General features: G+C 43.3%; 1 protein-coding gene across 1 annotated transcript; it reads right to left on the reverse strand.

The window, feature by feature from the left end:
• Positions 1-288: 288 nt before the first annotated feature.
• Positions 289-2748, reverse strand: CITED2 (Cbp/p300 interacting transactivator with Glu/Asp rich carboxy-terminal domain 2). Its single transcript, XM_060616799.3, has 2 exons — positions 2496-2748; positions 289-2030 (listed from the first exon to the last, which is right to left on the reverse strand). Exon 2 carries the CDS (start codon positions 2020-2022, stop codon positions 1201-1203), a length of 822 nt encoding a protein of 273 aa, XP_060472782.1. The 5' UTR covers positions 2023-2030; positions 2496-2748; the 3' UTR covers positions 289-1200.
• Positions 2749-26278: the final 23530 nt, after the last annotated feature.

Consider the following 26278-nt stretch of genomic DNA (forward strand, 5'->3'; position numbering starts at 1 on the left):
TGGAGTACACTTGAATATGATGACAATTAAGAAAAAAAATGCTCTTTGACAACTTTGCAGCTTCTGATTAAACCACACCAAGAGGCATGTTACAATGATAACAATGAAGCATTATGCCAATTATGTTAAATCCTGCTCTCCACTTAAGCTCATCATGACCTGTTTTAGTGTCCTGTAATTTATCCTTTGGAATGCTTACTCTCATCAATAAAGTGTTCAACTTACAGAGAGAAAAAGCCACCAAAAGGAACAACCACCCCCACCCCCCAATGACTTCTAGAAAACAAGTATTTCTTAACTTTTTATTGACATTGGCAAATTAAAATAGAATAAATTAACAAGTATTTTCTCAAAAAAATGTTTTGTACAAAAATACTGTCAAAATTTCCTAAAAAGCTTTCAACACAGTAGTATCTTTTCATGTACTGAATAGAACTATTAGCACAGTGTCAAAAATGTTGAAGACAGAAACAAAATAAAAATCTGTGAAATGTTTGCCACTGACGACATTCCACACCCTATTATTGTCTGTACATATGGGGGAGGGGGAACAGCCAACTTGAAAGTGAACAGTATGACTTTTCCTGATCCAGAACGGTTTGGCCCACATCTGTTTAATCTTCCAGTTTAGCATATTTAAAAAATTAGTCTGTACTCAAATGCATAGTTAAAAAAAAATGAAGCGAGATGGCAGAGTTTGTGCAGTAATATCTGCCCTTCAAAGTTCATGCAACCAACTAATGCAAATTTTTCCTTTCACTCGTCAATCTGAATGCAACTCAGTCATTTGAAACCATCTACAAAATCCACAAGATTAAGCAGTTTGCCAAGATTAATATCTAACAGTTGAGCACTGGAGAAAGTGAGGAAATAAGGAGTAAAAACAAACAACAAAAAAGACCAAGTTAGCTAGATATTTCAACTACATAAGGGAGGTGAATGTCAAGGCTACAAAACGAAACAAAAACAGAAAAAAAAAAAAAAGTGGCAGCAATTTTTTTAAACCAATTTGTACAAGTTTATAGTTTTACTTTGTTTCCAAGTTCTCAAACCTTTCAAGATCTGAAAAGTGAGATACTGTGTCTAAGGGAATGTTTTTTTTTTTGTTTTGTTTTGTTTTGTTTTTTTGTTTTTTTGTTTTTTCTTTAATTCACACCGAAGTTGGGGGTTTGATTTCTTTTCGCCGGGGTTTCGATCAAGTCAACAGCTTACTCTGCTGGGCTGCTGTTTGCACACGAAGTCCGTCATAAAATCAAACTCGTTTTGCCCCAGCCAGAGTTCGGGCAGCTCCTTGATGCGGTCCAAACCCATTTCTATCACTAAGGACATAAGCACTTCCTCGTCGATGAAATCAGTGTCTATGACATTGGGCGGCAGCATTGCAGCAGGGACGTGGGCCACGGAGGCGGGCATGTTGCTGCCGCTGCCGCCGCCGCTGCCGCCGCCGCTATTGCCGCTGCCCGCGCCACCACCCGAGGTGCCGCCGGAGCCGCCGGGGGTGCTGCTGCCGCCGGAGCCGCCGGGGGTGCTGCTGCCGCCGCTGTGCTTGGGGTTGCAATCTCGGAAGTGCTGGTTTGTCCCGTTCATCTGGTGGCCTGCAGCAGGGTGCAAATCCGGCATGTAGTGGTTGTGGGGGTAGGGGTGATGGTTGAAATACTGGTTGTTGAGCTTCTGCAGCTGCATGCTGGCCGGCAGGGAGCCTCCCTGGCTGGCCACCGGGGGGCCCATGAACTGGGAGTTGTTAAACCGGGCCGCGGGGGCCAGCGCGCTCGGGGGGTGCCCTCCGTTCACAGTCCCCGGCCCCATCGCGTGCCTGATGCCGCTCGTGGCATTCATGTTGCCCGCGCCGTAGTGTATGTGCTCGCCCATCAGGGCGTTGAAGGCGTGTTGGGGCTGCTGCTGCTGGTGGTGATGGGGGCTCGGGAACTGCCCCATGCCCATGCGATGGGCAGGGTGGTGGTGCAGCCCGTTGGTGCCGTCGGGGAAGCGCCCGTGGTTCATGGCCATCATATGGTCTGCCATTTCCAGTCCTGAAAGTGAAAAGGGCAGACGGTAAGACTCGCGCCACACGTGCCGCCCACCAAGGCGCACCCCACTTTTTCTTGCCTCTGTCCCCTAGGCTCCCCGGACGCACGTCGGCTGCGAACCACTAACTATCCCCGGGATCCTACTAGTAGCCCGTGCACCCGGGGCTGGCCGCCACGGCGGACCTGCCACCCACAACAGAGCTGGGCGCGAACAAACAGCCCCTTCCCCTGCGATCGGGCGGGCGGACCCGTGCCCACACCCCCCTCTGCTCCCCGAAGTCGCCTAATAAAGGAAGTGCCCCGTAGCCGTGCCGCGAACTTCAGGCATTAAATCAGCCCTCCTCATCCTGTTGTTGCACATCCTGTTGTTATTCCCCAGCTCCGCCTCACGCTCTTCCTCCGGGCAAACCCAGCCCTCGGAGGACTGGGCTGGCAGGCGCCCCAGCCGGCTTCGCCCGCCGCGCTTACCTTCCGTCTTTGCGATTTCTGCTCCGAAGACCGAGGGCGGGATCGTCGGGTCCGGGACCGGCTCAGCAGCACATAGAGGGGGCCTTCCCGGTGTGCAGGGCGCTCGCTGTCGCGATGTCGGCACAGAGGTCTTGCAGCAGCCGCTGGGGCAGAATCGGAGCCGTTCCCTTTTATTTCCCCTCCGCTGCCCTCGCAGCTCTGTAAGACCGCCCGGCAGCTGCCAACAATGAGCTGTGTTTCTTAGGGCTTTGGCCACAGTTAATATAAGGGATTTCAGGAAGGGCGGAGCGAGAGCCTCCCGGGAGGGCGGTGGCAAAACGCGGACTCCGGAGCCTCGGGCACGCCGGACCGGGTAGCGGAGCCGCGTCCCCGCGGCCAGAGGCACGTGCGCAGAGGCTGCGGGCCCAGGCGCCGCCTCAGTGCCGCCGGACTCTGGTTTCCTCTCAGCCCACAAACACCGGGCCAGCCCGGTCGCCCCGGAGCGGGAAGAAAACGCCCCCTGCACTTCTAGCTCCAAATTAGCGCCTGCCCCGAGAAGAGCGAGGAAAACGCGCTGCTCCCCGCTGGCCGGATCCCCCACCCCCCGCACTCCCAGTCGGCTCACCTAGCGATCTGGGCTGCCTTCTGCGGGGAAAAGGGGGTGCCCTGCATAGTGCTCTTCCTGCATAGTGCCCTTCTGCCACCCCGGCTTTGCAAACCCTCCACCCACGCGCCCTCCCCCCCTTCCCCCCCTTCCCCGGGCTGCGAAGAATGGCTGTTTCCCCGAGTGCGGTTTTAAATACCCGGACAAATAATGCCCCTTCCCTGAGCACACTTTCCCGGGCTGTGCCTTTGTGTTTTTATAGGAGCATTGGGTGAACCTGATCTAGCTATTCTGAGTGTAGATGCATTCCCCCCCCCGCCGACTCCTTTCAAGGACAGGAGCTGGGGGCGGGGAGCGGCAGCGGCTGCAGGTGGACGGAGCGCGCCCGCGGGCCCGGCCGCCTCCGCTCCCTCGCCCTGGAGTCCGGTCCGCGCTTTCGGGCCCGCTCGCCGCTCCCGGGGTACGTGTGCTTCTGCTAAGTTTGCGTTTGCAGCTCTTGGTAGCTTTGGCATCCGAGCTGAGGCGTCTCTGCTCTGTAAACAAACTCAGCGATCCTCGTCCCCAGATCCACCTTTTTGCACATACACAGTTTCTTGCTTCTGCTGTTGCCCTTGATCCGGGAGGTGGGGGTGTGTGCAAACTTGCACAGCCTCCCTCCGGGCTCTGCCTGACGATTTGGGGTTGATTTAGAAGCGAACGGGTTTGTAATTAAGAAATTCGAGGGCTGAGTAAAACTGCTGTTGCTGGAAAAGGAAAACAAATAGATAACATGGTAATCGCTTTGTAAATAGAGTCGTTCTGGAGGTGGGCACGTAGCTGCACGTCCCGTATGGCACCGTGCGCGCGCACACACTGCTGGGACTCTTCCTTTTCAGTGAAATTGTTCAGTGGGGCAATAGGCGATAATAATAACCTTGCTTCCCAGAACGCGGCACAAGTAGCCTGGTCGTCCATTTGGCTCATTGACTTGCAAATAAAAACCCTAACACCGGTCTGGGCTACTACCCTGTCGGAGCCCTCTTGCTTTCTCACTTGGAGAAGCCGAGTTGTTTCCCCAACACCATGATGAGGTTGCTCTGAGCTTTTTATATTGCGCTTTATGTGGTAAAAGCGAGTTTAGCGCTCCGAATAAGGACTTCTGTTCAGAGTTGTTCCTTCATAACTCGATAGCCATTGAAGACTTCCTGCTGCGAAGGGCTAGTCCCCCGCCTTCCACCCCTCCTTTTCTCCCTTGCACACAAGACTTTTTTAGGCCCTATTTTTTGGAGGACTGGAAATTCTGATACATTTCCCCTTTCAGGACTTTGCAGAAATCCTGAGGATTGCGAGCGAATCCTGATTATGTGAACCTATTATCCCTGTCTTCCTCTAGTTAGATATATAAATTTATAGACCTACTATACAAATACAATATTTTTAATATATGTACTTAAACATTGTTACCGTCTTTTTCTCCTTCCTTTTCCAGGCTCTTCAGCATTTATAGCTGTGTGTGCAATGATATTTAAACCTCAAAAATATTTACTTTTTGGAGACTTGCGCATGGAACACGTTGCATTGTTTGCAATAATCTCCTATTCTGTCTACCCACCACTTTTACCTGTAGGTCATCGACTTGCACTTATTGAATCGGAGGCTGGGGAGAAACCTGAAAGTGTCACCTGCTATTAAAAAAAAAAAAAAAAAAAAAAAAAGGCTCCAAAATTCTGGTCAACCCCGGACTCAAAAATTGTCAGATAGATTGTTGACTTCCTGTCCTCACACTGCAGTGTCTTGCGACACGACGGCCAGCTCTTGAATGCCTAATCTAAATTCCTCTTGCAGCCATTAAGAAAAGGTGCAGCTCCATCCAGTACCAGTGGTTCCACATACTGTTGGGAAATCTCCTGAAAGGTCACCTCCCCACCCCCACCATCCGTTAAAGGGAAAAAAAAAATTTAGTTCTGGGACCAGCTGGTCAAAACGTGGCGTGCTTTGCTCATTTATCCATCCGCCCAGTGAATGTTCCCTACACGCCAGGCACTTTCTTAGCGCCTAGAGGAACAACGGGTATGGGAACTCATTTTCGAAAAGAAGAGTCGGGCAAACAGGTTTGGGGCACACTGTAATAAATGCAGCAGCAGCATTCAGCCAACGCCAGGACTTCTGGAAGTACCTAGGAGGGACCCCTAACCTGGTCTCAGGGGCCTTGGGAAGGCTTCCCAGTGTAGGTGGTGACTAAATTGAGGCCGAGGATGAGGAGAGGTTAGGCCCCCCCAGGAGGGGGCAGAGACGAGAGCGGCAAGGTTGGAGAGGTAAACTGGGGCTGGATCCCGTGGTCGTTGGTTCCCAAACTGAGAAAATTGGGATTATATCCTGAAGACAAGGGGATACAGGCAAAGACTTGTGAATCAGTGAGGCGATCACGTTTTTGTTTCAGAGAGATCAGGACAGTACTGTGGAGAATGGATTCAGAAAGTAAGGCTGGAAACAGGGAGCCCAGTTAGGGGCAGTTACAGTCCTCAGTCATCCAGGGGTATGCAGAAGCCCATGGAACCAAGGGTTTATCCTCTGAACCCGGGTAAGGACATGGTCTGTGTGTGACCTAAGCAGCGATAGGCAGCTATATTAGCTTCCTAGCACTGCCGTGACAAAGTACTACTCTCTTTCTGCCACTCAGGCTGAAAGAATAGGAATTTGTTGTCACAGTCCTGGAGGCTAGAAGTTCAAGATCAAGGGGTGGGCAAGGCTGGTTCTGAGGGCTGTGGCAGAGAATCTGTTCCATGTGTCTCTCCTAGATTTGGTCATTCGTGGGCCATCTTCGGTGTCCCTTTGCTCGTACCTGCCCCATCCCATGTCTGCCCTCATCTCCACATGGTGTGGTCCTGTGTGCGTATGTCTAAAATTTTCCCTTTTTACAAGGACAGCCGTCATATTGGATTAGAGCCTATGCTAATGACCTCACTTCGACCTGAATATCTCTGTAAAGACCCCATCTCCAAATAAGGTCACATTTCGAAATACTGAGGGTTAGGATTCCAGCACATCTTTTTTGGAGAGACACAATTCATCCTATAACAGTGGTGGAAAAACTGAATAACACCAGACCCCTTCCCTTGTGGAAAAAAAGACGCTGCCTGGGGCTCTCTTCCCAGGTACCCTGCCGGCCTGCACACTCATTTCTTCGTGTTTCTGCTCAGACACTACCTCGATGAGGTCTTCCTGACTATCCTACCCAAACAACAATAGCCCTGCTTACTTTCTTACACTGTTGGCTTTGCCTCTTGGCGTTTATCCCCACCTGATATGTTGCATATTGAATTTTTACTGTCTTCTCCTCCCTACATTGGCAGCTCCAGGGAGTGGGGACCTTGCCTGTTTGTTCATTTAGTGTCTAAAACAGATCCTGACACGGTAAGTCTTTTACTGACCAGATGAATGAATGAATGAATGAATGAAATATAGCAGAGGTACTGAGGGAAACTGAATGAAGGATTTATGAGAGGGGCACTTGGAGGGTTGAGCGTCCGACTTCGGCTCAGGTCATGATCTCGTGGTTTGTGAGTTCGAGCCCCGTGACGGGCTCTGTGCTGACAGCTCGGAGTCTGGAGTCCGCTTCGGATTCTGTGTCTTCCTCTCTCTCTCTGCCCCTCCCCTGCTCATGCTCTGTCTCTCTCTCTCTCTCTCTCTCCCCTTCAAAAATAAATAAACATTAAAAAAAATTTTATTTGAAGGATTTATGAGGGGGGAGGTCAGGCAAGATTTTCTGGAGAAGGTTACTTTCAAGACTGGATGTAGAAGAATCTAGTGGAAAGGACAGCAGGGCACCGCTGTCTGCATGTGGCCTATCATGCACTTGAACAAAATTGTGACCTATTTGGGAAGATAGCTCATCTGGGGGTCATTGACTGTTGAGTTATGGAGGGAGGTCCATATCGGTGTGATGTTTTGATTGAAACAGAGCTATTCTGAGGTATGCTTTGAGCTTCAGGAAACTCTTGAGTTGAGGAAAGGATGACTAAAGTACCCAGCTTCAAAAAAAATGTATGGAAGAGTTTATACATGTGTTGGTGGGGTGGGGGTGAGGCTAGGGGCCAGGGGCTAGGGTGGGGTCTAATACTAGGTTTTGTACTTTGTCTAAATGATCTCACTTAATCTTTACCCTGACGAGCAAGGATTACTTTCATCATTTCAGAAAGGAGGATTTCGAGTCTCAGAGAGTTAAAAAAAAAAAAAAGACCAAAAAACAAAAAGCAAAAAAAAAAAAAAACAAACCCACCCAAAAACTTAAAAAACAAAAAAACAAAACCCACCCAAAAACTTAAAAAAAAAAAAAGGCCACCTTCTCAGAGGGTTATTAACTCATGGTTAATAAAGAGGCGGAATCTGTCTATGCATTTCTGCAAGTTGAATAAATAATGCCCTCAATGTATGTGCTTATGTAAAAATGATACATTCATATCAGTTGTAACCTTGTGGATTTGGTTCTGTGTAATAAAATACAAATTCACTTGAAATCACCACTACACTCATGATAGTGTTTTGCGTCTTTATGTATTTTCTCATTCAATAAAAATATAGTGATTCCCAGGGGGAGAGGGAGCAGGTAGTGAGATGTTTTTATTAAAAAGGGATCTTTAAAGTTGATGAAACTGATACGACTCACCTAAGAGTTGGTTAAAATAAAGATCCCAGGACATCATCTCTAGAACTCCTGATTCAGCAGATGAGGAGGGGGCCTGATGATCTATGTGTTTTTTAAAAAGCTTCCAGTTAGTTCTGAGGTTTAGACAAGTTTGCAAACCACCAACCTTGTCCTCAGGTAGAGCAGGAGTGTAGTTCACACTGATAGAGTCCCGTCCCCTGGATTGCCACCCATGTTTGGAACTTTGCCCCGTCTTTGAAGGTCCTGCTCAGGTGACATCTTCTGTTTCAAGCCTCAATCCCTCAGGTGGAAAGAAATCTGGCTCCCTTGTTGCTCCCAGGACATTTTGCTCTAGATCTTTCTTTATGACTTCTTCTGGCTTGAGTTATGGGTATTTGGGCTCTCCTGTAGCCCTCTGGGATGGCAGACATTCCCTGGTGAGCCCCCAGGAACTCCACAATGTCATACATAGTGTAGCTTGTATTAGTTGGCTTGGGACACTGCAACAAAAGACCACCACTGCATGGACATTTATTTTCTCAGAGTTCCGGAGGCTGGAAGTCCACGGTCAAGGTGTCAGCAGCCTTGGTTTCATTTGGGGCCTCTCTCTTTAGCTTGCGGGTGTTCACCTTCTTGCTGAGTCTTCAAGCGTCCTTTCCTCTATTGCCAAAGCCCCAGCTGCCTGTCAGATTTGATTAGGACCTACCCAAATGGCCTCATTTTAATTCAGTCAGTTCCTTGAAGACCTTATATCCCAATATAGTGATATTCTGAGATCCTGGGAGATAAGGCTGCAAGCTATGAATTTTATGGGACATAGTTCACCCCGTAAGACACCTCATGTATAGAGGTAACTGACATTTTATTAGCCTACAGGTTCAACGACAAACTAGACAACACTCACATTGGTTAGGAGGCTGGATGAAGTATGTTGGAAGGCAGAAGATAGCTTCAGTGACCTTAACTAATTACAGAAATGTTCCATCAAAAACGGAATTATTCAATAAGAAACACTTCAAAGGGCCTGTGAGGACAATAGCATGGGTACTAGAGGGGAAATTAGTTGACTAGATATAACAAAATTAGTTGACTAGACATAAGAAAAGAAAAGGAAAGAAAGGAAAAGAAAGAAAGAAGGGAAGAAAGGAAGGAAGGACACAAAAAAAGTGTGGGTCAAACGGAGCTGTTGGTTGAATGGGAGGCAGCAGTGGAATGTTATTAAAAAGGAAACAACTTGGAATGTATTAGGAGTGAGAATATCTCATGATAGAGCCGGAAGTAATCCTTTTGCTACACTTGGCTCTTTTCAGAGATTGTGGTTGGTTTGTAGCTTTACATTTTAATAAAGAATTACAGAAACTAAAGAAGGTTCATTAAAAAAAAAAAAGGGGAAATATATTTTAAAGGGATGGGAAATGGGACTTACAATAGCTATTTAATCTGGAGAAGAAAAGCTGACAGGTGACTTAATACATATGTTCTGGTATACACATAGGGAAACTAATATGGAGGATCCTTTCCAGATGTTTTGCTTTTCCACTGAGACAAAGAAAAAAGGAAAGCATTTTTAAAAGAGAGAGCTTTAGATCAGTGGTTTTCAAATTGGGCTCTGCAGACCCGGAGAGTTCTCGGCTTTGCTTTTACGTGCTTTATGCGTTAAGGATTTCTTGTTCGAATGTGTTTTAAAACATCGTTCTGATATTAAACAGTTATGAAAATGAAAGTTTTGGCTCGCACAAAAACCAGAGCCTTCTAATTCTAGGTGGGACTTGAAAAAGAATCGTATCCGACCCCCTTCATTTTCCAAATGAGAAATCTGAGGTCCTGAGAGGTTAAGTGACTTGCCCGTAAAGGACTTCCTGAAACATCAGGATTTTAAAACACCACAGCAGATTATCAGAGGGAACTAAGTCTTTATGAAGACTTCAGTGAAATAGGATAAGAGATGTGTTGAATGGCTTAGATCAGCATTTCCCAACAGGCCCTCTGTATGATAGGCGGGGGCGTTGTAAAAGGCACGGTATCTGTATCAATTTCTAGTTTTTAAAACCTGGGAAATAAAATCATTTAAAAGTATTTTTGCTGTTCAAAATAGCAGTTTGAAAGTCTCTGAGCGTGTGCCGAGGGAGTCTACTGAGCTGGGCATAGACATCCCATGTCTGATCCGCGGGTACTTAACTGGGTTACTCTCTCGCCAAATTCCCTCTGGCAGAGGGGTAACTTTTACTATTGTACAACGTTGAGTTGCCTTCGTTCCCAATCAGTGGTTTTCAAATTGTGTTCTGCAGACCTTGAGAGTTGTGCAGATAGAAGAGAAATGGCCCCGAATAAAATAAATCAATGAGAAATGCAGTTGTGATAATTATTCTGCCAATGACTTACGATGATGCTTACCCCATGCAGAGGTTACCGTCATCTAATGAAAATTCTGATGTAGTGCCAGTATGTTCTAGAACTCAGAAGTCAGAGCCAGAAAGAGGAAACAATTGGCCTTCAATTTATTACAAATAAAGTTTCAACTGCCACATATACCAGTCGTGGAGGTGTGTTTACAAATAAGAGCCTGGACGGCTCTTCCTTTTACCTCATTAGTTGCAAAGAAAACACACAAATTCTTTTCACAAACCCCAGTTGCTATTTAAGCACAAAATATAAGAACGAAACACATCCAGACATGAAAGTGTGTTGTGTTAATTTCTGATGTCGCTGTTTGTAGTTGTATTTCAATTTCTATTTAAATAAACATTTAGTGCAAAATCCAAAGAGAAGGTATCATCGATTTTCAGTTTGTCACCAAGTGATGCTTTTCCTTAATAATTGATTCTAAACAAATTATGAATGGAAGTCCACAATGTAAGAAGAAAATATTTTGCTTTTATAATTTTGTGTAATAAATATTGTTAAAGGTAGGCTTAAAATAAATTCCACAAAATACACTTCAGTAATATATTTATCTAAGACATAATATTTTCGGTGAACTCTCTTCTTTTTAGGTATCGTACAAAACATTTTTAAATAACTGAAAAATGCCTAAGTGGCTCATGGGGCGCCTGGATGGTTTAGTAGTTTGAGTGTCAAGTCTTAGTTTCAACTCAGGTCATGATCCCAAGGTTCCGTTTGTGGGTTTGAGCCCCGCATGGAATCCTTGCTTGGGATTCTCTCTCTCCCTGTCTCTCTCTCTGCCCCCCCCCCCCACAAGTAAACAGTTTTTAAAAAATGCCTAAGTGCCTCATGAAATAATAGAAAAAGGGACAGAAATATTGAAAAAAATACTAGTTTAAAACAGTATTTCTCACAAGTCATATATGGACCCCTTTCAAGAGAAAAACATCTGTAAAACCTTAAGTGCTTACTTAAGTTATTTTAATTATATTTCTTGAGTACGTAAGAATAGAAAAACAATATGTCACATACTCGTGTTTGTAGCTTCTATACGACTGCAATACTGGAATACATGCATATGCTAACCAAAAAATAACACTAGACAGTTAATAAAAAGTAAAATTAACAGCATTTAATGGAAGATTTTGTCAAAATTAAATCATCCCTTCAGTACAAGTCTAGCAACAAGAATTACAGCACATGTATATTTTTGTCTACCAAGTTTGACCGCTGGTGCTCGAACATGCCGTGCAATGAAATTCTCTATTGGAACCATGGCAAAAACTTGCATAGAGTGGCCCATGACTTCATTTAGTTTTCACGTCATGTGAACATGTCACTTACGTCTTAAAATCACGTCTGCTCTTTTCTTTCCAAGGTTTTAAGTAATATGGCCTGACACCACCACGGTTGTGTTCCCGAATCCAAATTTGAAAGATGGTCATTTTGATGATGCACAATATGATTGTAATATATTTTTTTAAATTACCAATAAAATGAAAACATAAGATTAAAGAGTTTTTGAAGAGAAAAAGAGAATCCCCACCCCCCCAAATGCTTGAAGTGGTGTGAAGGGTTCGTGAACTCTAGATGAATAAAAACTGGTTTGGTGGTGGTGGTGGGGCCCCCGGGGGGCTCAGTCGGTTAAGGGTCCGACTTCCGCTCAGGTCATGATCTCACGGCTCACGAGTTCGAGCCCTGTGTTGGGCTCTGTGCTGACAGCTCAGAGCCTGGAGCCTGCTTCGGATTCTGTGTCTCCCTTTCTCTCTGCTCCTCCCCTGCTCACACTCTGTCTCTCTTTGTCTCTCAAAAGTAAATAAACATTAAAAAAAACAAAACAAAACAAAACCAAAAACTGGTTTGGGGAGTATCCAGCTTTAATATCAAAAATACTTTGGCTCATGTAATTATTGATTATAATAAAAAATTTGGATCAGTGGCTGAGGTCGGGGAGGGAATGGAGAGTTGAAACTAGTGGGAAGTCTGAATGTTAACCATTTTCTTTTAAAACTATAGATTTCTTTAAGAAACAACAACTGTTGGTGAGGATGTGGAGAAAAAGGAACCCCGGTGCACTGTTGGTTGGAAGGCAAACTGGGGCAGATGCTGTGGAAGACGAGATGGAGGTTTCTCAAAAAAATTAAAAATAGAATTACCCTCTGATTCTGTAATCACACTACTGGGTATTTACTCAAAGAGTACAAAAACACTCATTTGAAGAGATATATACACCCCTATGTTTATTGCAGCATTATTTACAATAGCCAAATTCTGGAAGCAACCCAAGTGTCCATCGATAGACAGATGAGTAAAGAAGATGAAGTATAAAGATGAATAGCATTCGGCCACGAAAAAGAATAAAATCTTGCCATTTGCAACAACATGGATGGATCTAGAGAGTACGATGTTAAGCTATTTTGCTTAGCCAATCAGAGAAAGACTAATACCATATGATTTCACTCATGTGGAATTTAAGAAACAAAACAAATGAGCAAAGGGGGAAAAAAAAAGAGAGAGACAAACCAGAAAACAGACTCTTAACTGTAGAAAATAAACATGGTTACTGGAGGTGAGTGGGGGGATGGATGAATTAGGCGAAGAGTATTAAGAGTGTACTTATCACAATGGACACTGAATAATGTATGGAATGATTGAATCGCTGTATTGTACACCCAAAGCTAATATAATACTGTACATTAACTACACTGGAATTAAAAAAATATATATATAGATTTCTTTCCTATATCAAATAAAAACATGACTCCAAAGTTGTCTGTGAGTTCAATCTTCTTTTATTTGTTGAGTCACTAGTTCCTTCTTCCATTCATTTGAATGCCTGTGTATGGGGCACCTGGGTGGCTCAGTCGGTTGAGCGTCTGACTTTGGCTCAGGTCATGATCTCACGTCTCATTGGTTCGAGCCCCGTGTCGGGCTCTGTGCTGTCAGCTCAGAGCCTGGAGCCTGCTTCATATTCTGGGTCTCTCTCCCTCTCTGCCCCTCTCCCACTCGGCTGTCTGTCTCAAAAATGAAAATAAACACTAAAAAAAATTTTAAAAAAAGTAAATGCCTGTGTAGTAACTCCATAAGCATGATTTTTATTACTGTGTCAATTATTTCTGTTTTAAACGTTTTTTTCAGAGTGCTTACAGGTACTTCAGTTCTTTAAATGTTTTAAGCAGTCTTGTTTATACCACTCATTTATAGTGGGCAAGGGACTTCTAAGCTAATTTGATGTGCAGTGTCGATTCTGGAATCAGTATGTAGGGGTGCCAGAGAAGCACCCCCTAGAACGTTGAGAGAAGATTATCTTCTGGGAGTGAAATGGAGGGAGCATGAACATGTGTGAGAGAAAATCAGCATCTTTAGCAGGAAAGGCCCAGCTTCTTAGGCCTGGTGGCTACCTTGAGAGTTCGTAGACATAAGAATTCCAGGCAATAGAAGGGTGTCCTCCTGTTGTAAATTAATAAACTGCCCTTCGTAGTCTCTGATGGTCTGATGAGTGTGGGAGCCAGTACAGCTCTGGATGGATGGACCAGCCATGCTGAAGACCAGGCCTCGGTCTCTGGTGTCATCACCAAAGGAAAGACATAGATGCCAGGACTGATCGTTTAGCCTTCCTCCCTTCCTGTTATCTCTGAGCTACAATTATAATGGGTCTGTTGAAACCGAATTCTGAGTCGTCAGAATCCTACTTACTGATCTCTTATCATACCTTGCCATTCTATGAGACTTTACTGTATTTTGCTCTAGACAGTTTAGACCCTCCATTTTTGTCCCTATTATGTATGATGCCTTGTGATGTTCACCATGTGGAGTTACACATTTGTTTTGTGACTCTTTGATTACCGCCCCCATGAAGGCAGGGACCATACGACTATCTTATCCCAGTGCTACAACATTGTATCCCCAGTGCAAAACCAGTACATGATGCAGAGGGGGTGATCATGAAGCTAAAATTTCTAATTCTTTTCCCCCTAGCAGTTAAGCAATTGAGATTTAATTTAAAACCTCCTTTTAAAAAAAAAAAAAATTGAAATTGTTTTTTAGTTTTCTAATTGGCTACTCTGGACCCTCTAAAAGTTTTCTCCGTATTTGTTAATCTGTGCTGAATAATTCAGCAGGATCTTTATAAAATTACCATTTGCGTTTCGAAAACGTTTCACCACCTTCTCAAGATTCCAAATCTTCCCCCCGCATGTAAGCTCTTCTGTAGACCATTTTTCCTGTAATTTTTGTTGGCTTTGTGGCTCTTTCATAAGGCATCATCAGGGGGAAGAGAGTTCTGAGCGAGGATCAGTTCTCTGCTTGGAGGTACGGGCTTCTCATCCTGTTTCTCTCCCCATTTAAGAGGATTTGACGAAAGCGGATCCCGCAGAAGATGAACCTATGTGCTGCATGTTCATGTCGTCTGGTGCAGTGGCGGGACACGTGATGCTTTCTATGAAACATTAATTTAGATGTAAGTCCCAGGGCGTCATAACACCAACAGGTAGGGCCCTCCGTCGTCGTTTTTGTCTAACAGGGAGCCTCCTTGAAAAGGAGAGAAGAAGCCAAGGAGGACGTCAGGAAAGAAGTCCAGAGTGCAGGAGGCTGGACGAGCTCTGCTATTTGAGATCTGAAGCAATCAGGTAAAAGCTGCAAAACTGGAACCCACAAGGCGAACTCAGCCAGCCAGCTCTAACAGAGAATGGTTTTCCTACATGCCACCCGCTTCCTCATGCTACCACCACCACAATTTCTGCCAGCCTGGGGGCCATGACTGAGTTCTCGTCGTGTCCTAATCCCTGGCACAGCGGGAATTCAGAATACGCTTCGTGTGACACCCAGACCTATTCCCTTGTCACTCTGCTTGGCTGATAGAGGTACGTTAGTTCAGGTGAGGAGAGATTTTGATGAGTAAAACTGTTCTCAGGAGGTAAAAGTGGTTTCACTAATAGATCAGAAACTGTCTTATTTGTCCAAATATAGATCTAAAATTCAACAGAAGGCAGAAACTATGTTTGGATGTATTGTACTTTGGTAAATAGCAACGTGTTCAGCTTTGCAAAACTCGTAAGGGGGGGTCCCTTGCAGTTACTAATTATGCTTCGGTGCTACGAAGGTTCACTGAGGTTTGGGTCTGCGTCCGGATCTGTTGTTTTCTGACTGTCACGGTGGATCCTTTCTTTTCCACGAAGAGCATCCAACTGAATCATAACGGTTAGTGATTCAACTTGATGTAGCTCTGCTTCGAAAACTGAAAGAGCCTAGGCAGCTGGAGGCAGAAAGTCTTCGATTTTCTTTAAATGCATCAAGTTATTTGGGGTGCCTGGGTGGCTCAGTCAGTTAAGTGTCCGATTTTGGCGCAGGTCTTGATCTCACGGTTCGTGAGTTCAAGCCCCATGTCGGGCTCTGTGCTGACAGCTGAGAGCCCGGAGGCTGCTTCAGATTCTGTGTCTCCCTCTCTCTGCACCCCTCCCCCGCTCACACTCTGCCTTTCTTTCTCTAAAAAATAAATACACATTCAAAAAAATAATAAATGCATCAAGTTACCAACAGTATCAAAAATATTTACCCAAGTGTCCATCGGTGGATGAATGGGTAAAGAAGATGTGGTATATATATATATATATATATATAGATAGATAGATACACACACATTGGAAGGGTATTGGGTCATAAAAAAGAAGGAAACCTTGCCATTTGCAACAACATGGATGGACCTTGAGGGCATTATGCTAAGTGAAACACGTTGGTCAGAGAAAGAAAAATACTGTACGATCCCATTTACATGTGGAATCTAAACAAAACAAAACTCAAAGCAAAAGCCCCAAACTTGTAGATACAGAGAACAAATTGGTGGTTACCGGAAGCAGGGGATGGGGGGGTGGAGGGTGGGTGAAATAGGCGAAGGTGGTCAAAAGTTACAAACTTCTAGTAACAAAATAAATACGTCCTGGGGTCATGTATAGCATGGTGACTGTGGTTAATAATACCGTATAGTATATTTGAAAGTTGGTAAACAAAGAAATCGTAAAAGTTTTCATCACAAAAAAAAAATGTGTAACTGTGTGGTTATGGATGTTAACAAGACTTGCTATGATGATCATTTGGCAATGTGTACGTATATCAAATCATTATGTTGTACACCTGAAACTAATGTCATGTTATATGTCAATTATATCTCAAAAAAAAAAAAAAAACCCAAACAACTCTTTACTAGTTTATTTAGTAGTTTGTGCACAAAGTGCACAAATAATAAGATAGATTTCACAAGCCACATGCAGAAATGTGCCTGATTCTTGCTGCACCTTGAATGCCACTAATGGAGCTTCTTAAAAAAGCGTTTATTTGTTTTTGAGGGAGAGATCATGAGCGGGGGAGGGGCCGAGAGCAGAGGACAGAGGATCCGAAGCGGACTCTGTGCTGACAACAGAGAGCCCGATGAGAAGTTCGAACTCAGGAACTGTGAGATCATGACCTGAGCCTCAATCAAGAGTTGGATGCTTAACCACCTGCGCCACCCAGGCGCCCTGATAATGGAGCTTTTGAAGTAAACTCAAAAGGATCGTGGAATCATAGAACATTGCAGATGAGAGGACCCATAAAAACCATCGAGTCCAACCCATTTCATTTAGAGTTTATAAAAATTCAGACTAAGGGAGGTGAAATGACTTGCCCACAAAGATAGGGGGACTCACGAGCCAGAAGGAGGGGCACAGATGTTATGAACTATCTTGTGAAATTCTTGCCCTGATGCGTATGCCTTGCTGACAAACCTGAAGGGAGATGGCACCAGAAAAAACTACACGTGGCTGAAGACTTTCCTCGCACACGCGTTGCCCTCCGGAGACGCCAGGATTCTTCCCTCTCTCGAATCTCTGGCAAGCCCAATCGCCATCAGAACTTGAGTCAGGGCATACGGGTAAGTCATGCTGGTGGCCAAGAGTGTCCTCAGAGGCAGACGAAAGATCAGGGACCTCTGTTTAGACAAAGGCGTAGAATCAGTTCACCGAAAACATCTTGATATTCTGCTCTCAGGTTATTTGACGAGAACTATTTACAACAGGCAGAAGCCCTGGTTTGAAGAGTCCCGGGGGCAAATATGGTGCTCTAGAAGGTGGAAATCAAGGTCTATAACTAGGACTCTGGAACACCTGGAAAAAAGGTTATAGTTCTAACTCAGGTGAAGATGGCTTGGTAGGCAAACAGAATCTGAAAAAGAAAAGTGCGTAGTATGGATTATATGGACAAGTTAACCAAGCATTTCTCCTAACTCAATTGTGTCCCTTCGTCAGTGCCAGACTACTTGATCACCGTTCTTTCCAAACACCCCTGTTTATTACAAAGTTCTTTTAATTTTCAGAACACAGAGTGGGTGAGGCCCCACTGGAATGCTGAAGGGTAAATAGACAATGAAAGCGAGTGAAACTAGGAAGGACTACACATAATGTGTGAGGTTAGTTATCTAGAGAAATAACTCAAGAGATTGTCTGTACACATTTGGCTGAGGGGAACAGGAATCACCCACATCTAGTCAATGTTGACCAGGCTCTGAATCTCAGGGAGGCATTCTTAGGACAATAGGACAATGAAACCACTTTGGAAAAACCAAAGAGTAACAGAAGTGATTAGAACCAACCATGCAACCTGAAGTCTAATGAGTTGTCTGAAGAAAGAGGCATTCCCTGAAGGTCAGCATGACATCTAGATGAAATGGAGTCTAAAAAGTAAGAATTTAGCCGTGTCTATGTGCCCTGGGCCAAAAAAGCACAAATTTTGGTGTCTTGAGAAGTGTCCTCTACTGTGTGGGAAGGTTTTCTCAGCGGGTCTAATGTGGTGTCTGTCAACTCTTTCCCTCGATCATTCTTCCCCCTGTGCTGATTCTGTGTCTACCAATGAAATTTCTGATAAATAATTCAAGTTTTAATAGCTAGAACAACTAGAAGAAAATATAAAGGATATTGTTAAGATTGTAGGGTAAGGGAAAACTTGAGCAACATACAGAAAGCATAAATTATACAGGAAAAATTGATAACTTTGATTATGTTAAAATTTCTGAATGACAAAGGAGTTAATAATGTTAAAAAGACAAACAGCAGGCAGTGGGGTGGAATATGACTCTAGACCAAAGTTAAGTTTTGCAAACTAAGGGTTGTGTTTTATTGTTTCTCCAAATCCGGAAAAACTGCTCCAAAATTCTTTGGCCTTTCATCCTTCTTTTCTCCACGTTGAGGAGAGGATAATAATCAGCATTATCCTGAATGGAAAGGAAGGGAAATACTCATTCTCCTTCTACTTTCTACTTTCCCACTTTGAATGAAAGAACAGCTTTCAAAAGATACAATAAGACAGAGGAGTTTTAAGGCAAGAATAAAACAGTGAAAGATAAACATCAAAGGAGGAAGAACAATGGATAATCGTATCAGTAAACCCTGGGGGAGGAAAATTTTCTTAGGGCTTCCTGGTAGCCAAGACAAGGGAGAAATATGTTGTGTTACATGACTTTCATGGTCGAATATGGAAAGGACTACGAGTTCATTAGGAAAGATATACTTTTGTTTTGTTGTGACTCTTATCTCTGAAAGGAATTTATCATGTAAGTTATCCTAAAAGGAATATTGAATGACATAGTGAGAAAATACCAGAGAATATGGTTTGGTTGTTTATTCAACATGGCACAATAACTTCTGATATATTGATCAAAGAAACTCTTTAATAACCTTCTTCCATGATATTGTTCAGAATATTTCTCCCATAAGTTTTGTAGTATGGGCCTCTTTACTCTTGTCCTGCCCATTTTAGATTGAAAATTCCTCTGCAAAAGGACTGTGCTGGCTCCTTATACTTTGCACAACACACACACACACACACACACACACACACACACACACACACACAATGTATATACAGCACATATGGGATTTTTTCATGGGGACTAGATTTTTCATTATGGTTTATACTTTAAAGAATCCACTATCAATATTTACTTTGGAAATAGCAGTCATGCAAGACATCTAAATTTTACTCCTTAAACCATATCTCTCTTCATCTGACCTATGACCCACTGATATGTTTGTTTCTGTCCTTAATAAACCTCCTATTTAGACTTCCAGATCAAGCCATTCATGAATATTTCTCTGTTTTGTTTCTTGTTTTGCATGCCAAGAATCAAAACTTTCTACAGAGTGCTTGCTTTTGGACTTGAATAATCTGTTTCTTCTTTTTCACATTTATTTGAATCATTATGACTATTTTTCCTTTTAGTGACAGTTTCTCAGTTGTATTTCTTCACATACTTTCTTTGAGGACAGCTCCTACATCCATGGATTATGCCTGTGTCTGACATTTATGTAGGGGTATAACTTCTTTTTTCCTTTTGCATGTCGAGTCAATTTTACTGAAGATTGCTGGAGGACCAAGGGGGGAGATTCTATGTAACAGGGTGATACATTTACAGCTGATTTCTTATAAATTTTGTATGATTGTGATGAAAGCAACTGATGTAAAGACATTAGTGAAGAGTAAAATTATAGGAAAATTAACTGTCCATTGTGAAAAAAATAACTTCCATGGAAAGTACAAAAAGACATTAAAAAAAAAGAGGAGTGCCTGAGTGGCTCAGTCAATTAAGTGTTTGACTCTTGGTTTCAGCTCAGGTCATGATCTCATGGTTTGTGAGTTCGAGCCCCGCATCAGGTTCTGTGCTGACCGTTCAGAGCCTGGAGCCTGCTTCAGGTTCTGTGTCTCCCTCTCCCTCTGCCCCTCCCCTGCTCACGCTCTGACTCTCTCTGTCTTTCAGTAATAACTACACGTTAAAAAATTTTTTTAAAAAGAAACAAAAATTGCCATTTCCCTAATGTTGATACTGTAGGGTTTTTTCGTCCACTACTTTTCAGGAACTTCTAAGGACTCTAGAGGAGACTGGAGTGAAAAATACATGACCGTCTCCAGCAGCATGCTTGTAACACCACGTACCTTGAACTTGCCTGTGATTGGAGCTGTCCTGTGGGTTGCTTCTAACTCCCTGAGCTGCAAGCAGCTGCCTTTATAAATGCCGGTAAGTTGAGTCCAACACCAACCGATCACATCTGGGTGGTCTTCAGTATGGGAAAAAGCTGTTTGTTAACAGGCTGTGAAGAAACCATTTGGATAAAACATACTAACTTCAAATATGGCACTTTGCTTTCAGCCCTAAGGGTCCTTTCCTTCTCTCTAATAGTCTCTCGTTTCCCCACCCCCTTGCCTAAGAACTTTTATATAAAGCTGTTTGTAGTGTGTTTTCCTCTCTTCTCAAGAGACTCTTCACGATGGAGCACAAATTGAAGGTTGGAGGAGGGAGGTGGGTGGGAGATGGGCTAGATGGGTGATGGGGATTGAGGAGGGCACTTGTGATGAGCACTGGGTTTCTTATGTAAGTGATGAATCACTGAATTCTCCTGTATTTTGAATATATCCTGAATGCACTGTATGTTAACTCAGTACACTTTAAATTAAAAAAAGAAAAAAAAAATAAAGCCGTGTGGCTTTCCCTTTCTAAGTGTCTATCCAGCAAATTATTTGTACGGTGTACCTTTTCAGAGGAACGGAAAAGCTGGTGGTTGAGTTATATTCCTGGTGGACAGGATCCCTTCAGCACCATCTCCTCAAGATCCCCTCGCTTTGGTGGTCTCCTTTTCCTGGATTACACTTCTCAAGCTCCCCATCTCCCTTGGCGGCCTTGTGTTAGCCTGAAGTCGGAGATTTCTGGCAAAAGGCAGTTTACAATATGTACTCTTCTTAAAGCCCAGCTGCTGGGGGGTGGAGACCAAGCTGTGAAGACGCTGCTCTGCTGGTGTTCTTGCCTGGCTTGAAGAATCGTCTTCCACAGATCCCCAAGTGGGGACTGGGAGAGGGAAAAGATTTTCCAAGAGGCTTGTGCATATCAAATACGACTTCCTAGAGGCTCCTTCTGAGCTTCTTCTGCATTTCAAAGAGGGTTTATTTATCCCATTAGTTAAGTCATCACATTTAAGGCAAAGAAGCTTTTTACAGGTGTGGAACTCTTTAGAAAGGACTTTCTATACATTCCCCAGTGTTGAGCTGCCAACAAAGTTCCCACATTGGTTGCTAGGCTAATTCAAAAGATGCTTTGTGGCTCTAAGGAGAAAAACAAACACTCCAGGAAGAGAAGTTCTCACAGAATATTGTAGACTTGGTGTGAATGAATGAAACCAACATTTTTGTTTCCTTAGCAGATTCAACTTGGCAATCAGTTATAACCATTATCACTTTGTAATAGATGCTAAGTGCCACTGGGTGTGTCATTGCAATAATCTCCTGGTTGGCTGTATATCTTCAGTTCTTTCTTTCTTTCTTTCTTTCTTTCTTTCTTTCTTTCCTTCCTTCTTTCTTTCTTTCTTTCTTTCTTTCTTTCTTTCTTTCTTTCTTTCAATTTTTAATGTTTTATTATTTATTGTTGAGAGAGAGAGAGAGAGACAGACAGACAGACAGACACAGAATCTGAAGCAGGCTCCAGGCTCTGAGCTGTCAGCACAGAGCCCAATGTGGGGTTCGAACTCATGAACTACGAGATCATGACCTGAGCTGAAGTCGGATGCTTAACCGACCGAGACACTCAGGCGCCCCTCAAGTTATCTTTCTAAATCATATCATGTCGCTTTTTACTTTCCACTTAAAATCCTTCAAGGACCTACGGAAGGTAATACTACCCTTTTTAGTACAGCAGAGAAATCAGGCTCCTGCCGTCTTGCCCACCTTCTTTCTCTTGCAGCCAGTATGCTTTTCTTTTTTCTTTTTTAATTTTTTTTTAGCGTTTATTTATTTTTGAGACAGAGAGAGACAGAGCATGAATGGGGGAGGGGCAGAGAGAGAGACACACACACAGAATCGGAAGCAGGCTCCAGGCTCTGAGCTGTCAGCACAGAGCCCCACGCGGGGCTCGAACTCACGGACCGCGAGATCATGACCTGAGCCGAAGCCGGACGTTTAACCGACTGAGCCACCCAGGCGCCCCCCAGTATGCTTTTCAAAAGCAACTGCATAAGCACTAATGTTCAGCATTGTACACAGAAGCACAATTTACCAAGGACCAAGTGTAGAGCTAGATGTTTTATAGCGCCCTTTGATCTCCTTTATGACTCTCAGAAGTAGGTGTCCCTGCTTCACAGATGGGAAAACAGAGGCTTAGAGAGGTTAAGTCACTTGTGTGAAGTCATCAGCTTCTAAGTGGTGGAGCCCAGAGTCCCTCCTTAGGTGGTCTGACGTCTCGGTCTGTGGGTTTAACCACTACACCACACTGCCTCTCCTGCTGAATTGCTAGTTGTTTCTGTGCATCCCATTCATTCTTTTTCATGGCTTTTGCCTTCCTAGGATCTGTCCCCACTTCCTGGAAAGTCCTATCCCATTTGTTCAACTAGCTGGCTTCTTCTCCACTGAAAGGTCTCTGCTCAGTTGTGAATTTTTCTGGAAAACTTCCAGGGATCCCCAAGGCAGTGTTAAGAAACAGTGCCTTTGCAGCCACAGTGCTGAGTTAGTGTGTGCAGAGTCTAGCTTTTGTTAAGTTGTATTGGGTTTGTTTACATCTCTATTTCGCAGACTAGACTGTGAGCTTTTTGAGGGCAAGGAATTTTGTCTTTGTATCCTCGATGTCTACTTCAGAGCCTAATACGTGACCAACTGTGCTCAAAACATTCTTGTCAACTGGAGTGAATGTAAGAATAAATGGAGAGAAGGGGCGCCTGGGTGGCTCAGTTGGTTGAGTGTCCGACTTCCTCTCAGGTCATGATCTCATGGTTTGTGAGTTTGAGCCCCCGCGTCAAGCTCTGTGCTGACAGCTCAGAGCCTGGAGCCTGCTTCAGATTCTGTGTCTCCCTCTCTGTGCCCCTCCCTGGCACTCTGTCTCTCTGTCTCTCTCTCAAAAATAAATAAACATTAAAAAAAAAAAAAAAAAGAATGAATGGAGAGAAGTTAGGGGAGTGTAATGCATACAAGGTTTGCTTAGTCTTTTTTTTTTTTTTAATGTTTATTTATTTTTGAGAGAGAGAGAGGGAGAGAGAACAAGCTGGGGAGGGGCAGAGAGAGAGAGAGAGAGAGAGAGAGGGAGACACAGAATCCAAAGCAGGCTCCAGGCTCTGAACTGTCAGTACAGAGCCTGACACAGGACTCAAACTCACCAACTGTGAGATCATGACCCGAGCTAAAGTCAGTCGCTTAACCGACTGAGCCACCCAGGTGCCCCAAGGTTTGCTTACTCTTAATCACCCTGTGAAAGTCTGTTCTCTGGTGTGAAAGTTCCCTGTTAAAGGTTTCTATGTCCCTCATGTCCTTGAAGATTGTAATGGACACCTTGAGCCATTTTCAGTATTTCCAAAAAAAAAAAAAAAAAACCTAACAGAAACCATTACAGTAAGCTGAGATAAATCCCTATAGGCTAAAAAAAATAAAATGTCAAGTTTCTTTGTTTTGGCTAAAATCACATCAATTTGGTGTGGTGACAGATTTTCTTTTATTGATCAGAAACTATGATTGGCAGGAAAGGCTATGTGTGATTAATAAAACAATACGAAGATAAGTTATCTGTTAGTTAAATACTGCTAACTGAGTGGAAGAAATTTCTCAAAGATTGGATTCATTCATGGGGAAAACACCTAATAAAAGTTATCCTTTGTGGTACAAATATGGGGAAGTCTCTGCTTTTGTTAATGGACTCAGGTAGCCCACAACTTTCTTATCTGCACAGAATCTCCTTTTCAGAAAGCTGAGGAAATTATCTTATTATTAGGCAAATATGGCTTCTCTGGTGAACATTTTTTTTAACCTTTCCATTGACAGTTGGATGTGAGGGTAATCTGGTGTCTTTATGTGCCATCTGCTGATCATTAGATTTAATATAGCTTATTGAGTTGAATTTACATTTGTTTAAAAAATTTCACTGTTAACCATCTTCCAAAATAAAAGAAAGAAGGAAAAATAAAAGATAAGAGAGCAAAGGAGACAAATGAGCTTTTCTCTCTTTCCTGTGGCTTCTGGCCAGTCTATTTTGGTTATGAAAACAGCTAGCAGGCTACTTTATTGAAATAAAACCCAACTTCCCAATTTGCCAAATTTTTCACTGACATGGTCTAGCATACGCCATTATTATAAATGATTTCATCCCTGCCAGTGAAGGCAAAAGTTCCTTCGTTAGTAGTTCTGGCTCAGTCACAAACTGTTCCATGGGCTCATTTGGTCTTATGATTTATTATAAAATTTATAGAGTGTAAACATTGCCATAACCTTTGGAGTAGTAAACTCCTCAAATCTTTTGTAACATCTCCTCAGTCCCTTGTGCTGTTTGGCTGACACATCTTCCTAGGACTGTAAATATTCTTCTGTTTCTTGCCTACCATCATTCATAGAGAAGGCTACTTTTTCTTCATTTCTGGACCCCCAAAGTCATAGTAATCAAGCTTCACAGAAGATAGCTATCAGGCTTTGAAATTTGTGGCATCGAATTCCATTCCACCCAAAGTACAGCCATTACCTATCTCCTCACTCTAGTTCACCCTCCAAGAGAAGATGGCGTTTTTGATTCAAAAAGCACTTTGGACCCCTCAGTTCCCTTATTAAAAATCTTTGATAGCTCCTCATTGCTGACATTTTCAAGTCCAAGTTTCTTGATGTGGTGTGCAAAGGCCCTTGGCAATTTGTCTTCAAGGCTAACTTTTTAGCTTCGATTGCCACCAGAGCCACTGACGTTCTTTCCCTTCCGACCACCTTGGATACTCACCTTTCTGCAACATGGCAGGACGTTGTTTGCCTAGAATGGTCTTGTGTTCCTGTCCAATTTCTCCTCATTCTCCAAAGCTCTGCTCAAATGTTGTCATTTGTGGGAATGGTATTCATTCTCACAGCCTATTATCTTTTGATTTGTATTACAGTTAGCTTTTTCTGCATCTGCTTCTTCCATTTCCATGAGCTCTTTGAGGGCAGGAGTCAGATATTATTTATATTTAGATCTCTAGGGCCAATCACAAGGAAGACCATAAAAATCAATTTGGGACACTTTTGAGAGTGCAAGGGGGCACTGTTAATAATTACCTTGAGGCCACAGGTGTAAACTGGGTTTACCTGGGCGATACAGGATATATTTTCACCCTACCAATCACTTCAAGCCTTTCAATTGCCCTGTCTTCCTTCACCTACTTTCCAGTTTTACCTCTACCCAGTCTCCTTCCCTGCCACCCACACAATACGGATGGCTCATTCCAGCCTCACCAAACTGCCTTGAGCTCCATGATGGTTTCTGCCGTTGCTATCCTCTGCCATGTCCACCTGGAAAATTCCTCTTCACCTTTCAGGATTTTCATATGCATAATCTTCAGAGAAGCTTCCCCCAACTTTCTCCAGATTAGATTAGGAGATCATTCTGGGATGATTGCCAGCAATAAGCATACACTGCTTTGTACTATACCAATTTGCTTATTTTCTTGCCTTGCACAGTGAGAGTAAGTTGGAGCTCTCTGAGACAATGACTGCGTCCTATTCGTTTCTGATGTCCAGTCACTCTGTGCTATTGTATTAAATGTCAATTGGATTAAGCATAACTTTGGAATTGCCATAGCTTTTAGTTAGAAAATTCATGAAACTTTTTGTAACATCCCCCTTTATTATTTATTTAACATATATCTCCAAGTTTGAAATTGCTGTTACATTCTAATAAATGTGACACTACTCTTTGTTGAAATTAACACGTCTGATAACTAAATACCAACTTATGATTTTATTTGAAACGTAACTGATCTTTGGGTCTTTGGGTCACCATGTTTTAATAGCTCCTGGACCTAAAATCTTCCAACTAGCATTCTGGCTTTGAAAAATTTTGAGGGGATGTCCAGGATTAATTTTTTTTGAAGAGCGTCTGTTGCATATGAAATATCTTGGGAACTTGGGGGAAAATTCTGTGTTCGTATGTGAGTCAATTAGAAAACAAAGGAAAATTTCTTCTTACCTCATAGTTATTCTATATTTTCTTGGCTCAATTTCAGCCAGTCTTCCTAAATCCTCGGCACTTGAAGTGGGATGGAAACGGGAACGATCTCTTTCCCATCAGAAAAATTTACGAATCACATCCATATACCTGTTTCCTGGGAAAAGACCTCCCAAATCTTCTACTTCCTTCCTTCTCTTTTCTCACTTCAGTCTATGACCCAGGAAGTGACACATTGACAAACA

The sequence above is a fragment of the Panthera onca genome, chromosome B2 (assembly GCF_046562875.1).
Source record: "Panthera onca isolate mPanOnc1 chromosome B2, mPanOnc1 haplotype 2, whole genome shotgun sequence".
In the NCBI taxonomy this organism is placed as follows: Eukaryota; Metazoa; Chordata; class Mammalia; order Carnivora; family Felidae; genus Panthera; species Panthera onca.

What these genes read in the sequence shown, in the direction of transcription:
- CITED2 (XM_060616799.3), bottom strand. Translation starts at nt 2,022, where the DNA reads ATGGCAGACCATATGATGGCCATGAACCACGGGCGCTTCCCCGACGGC.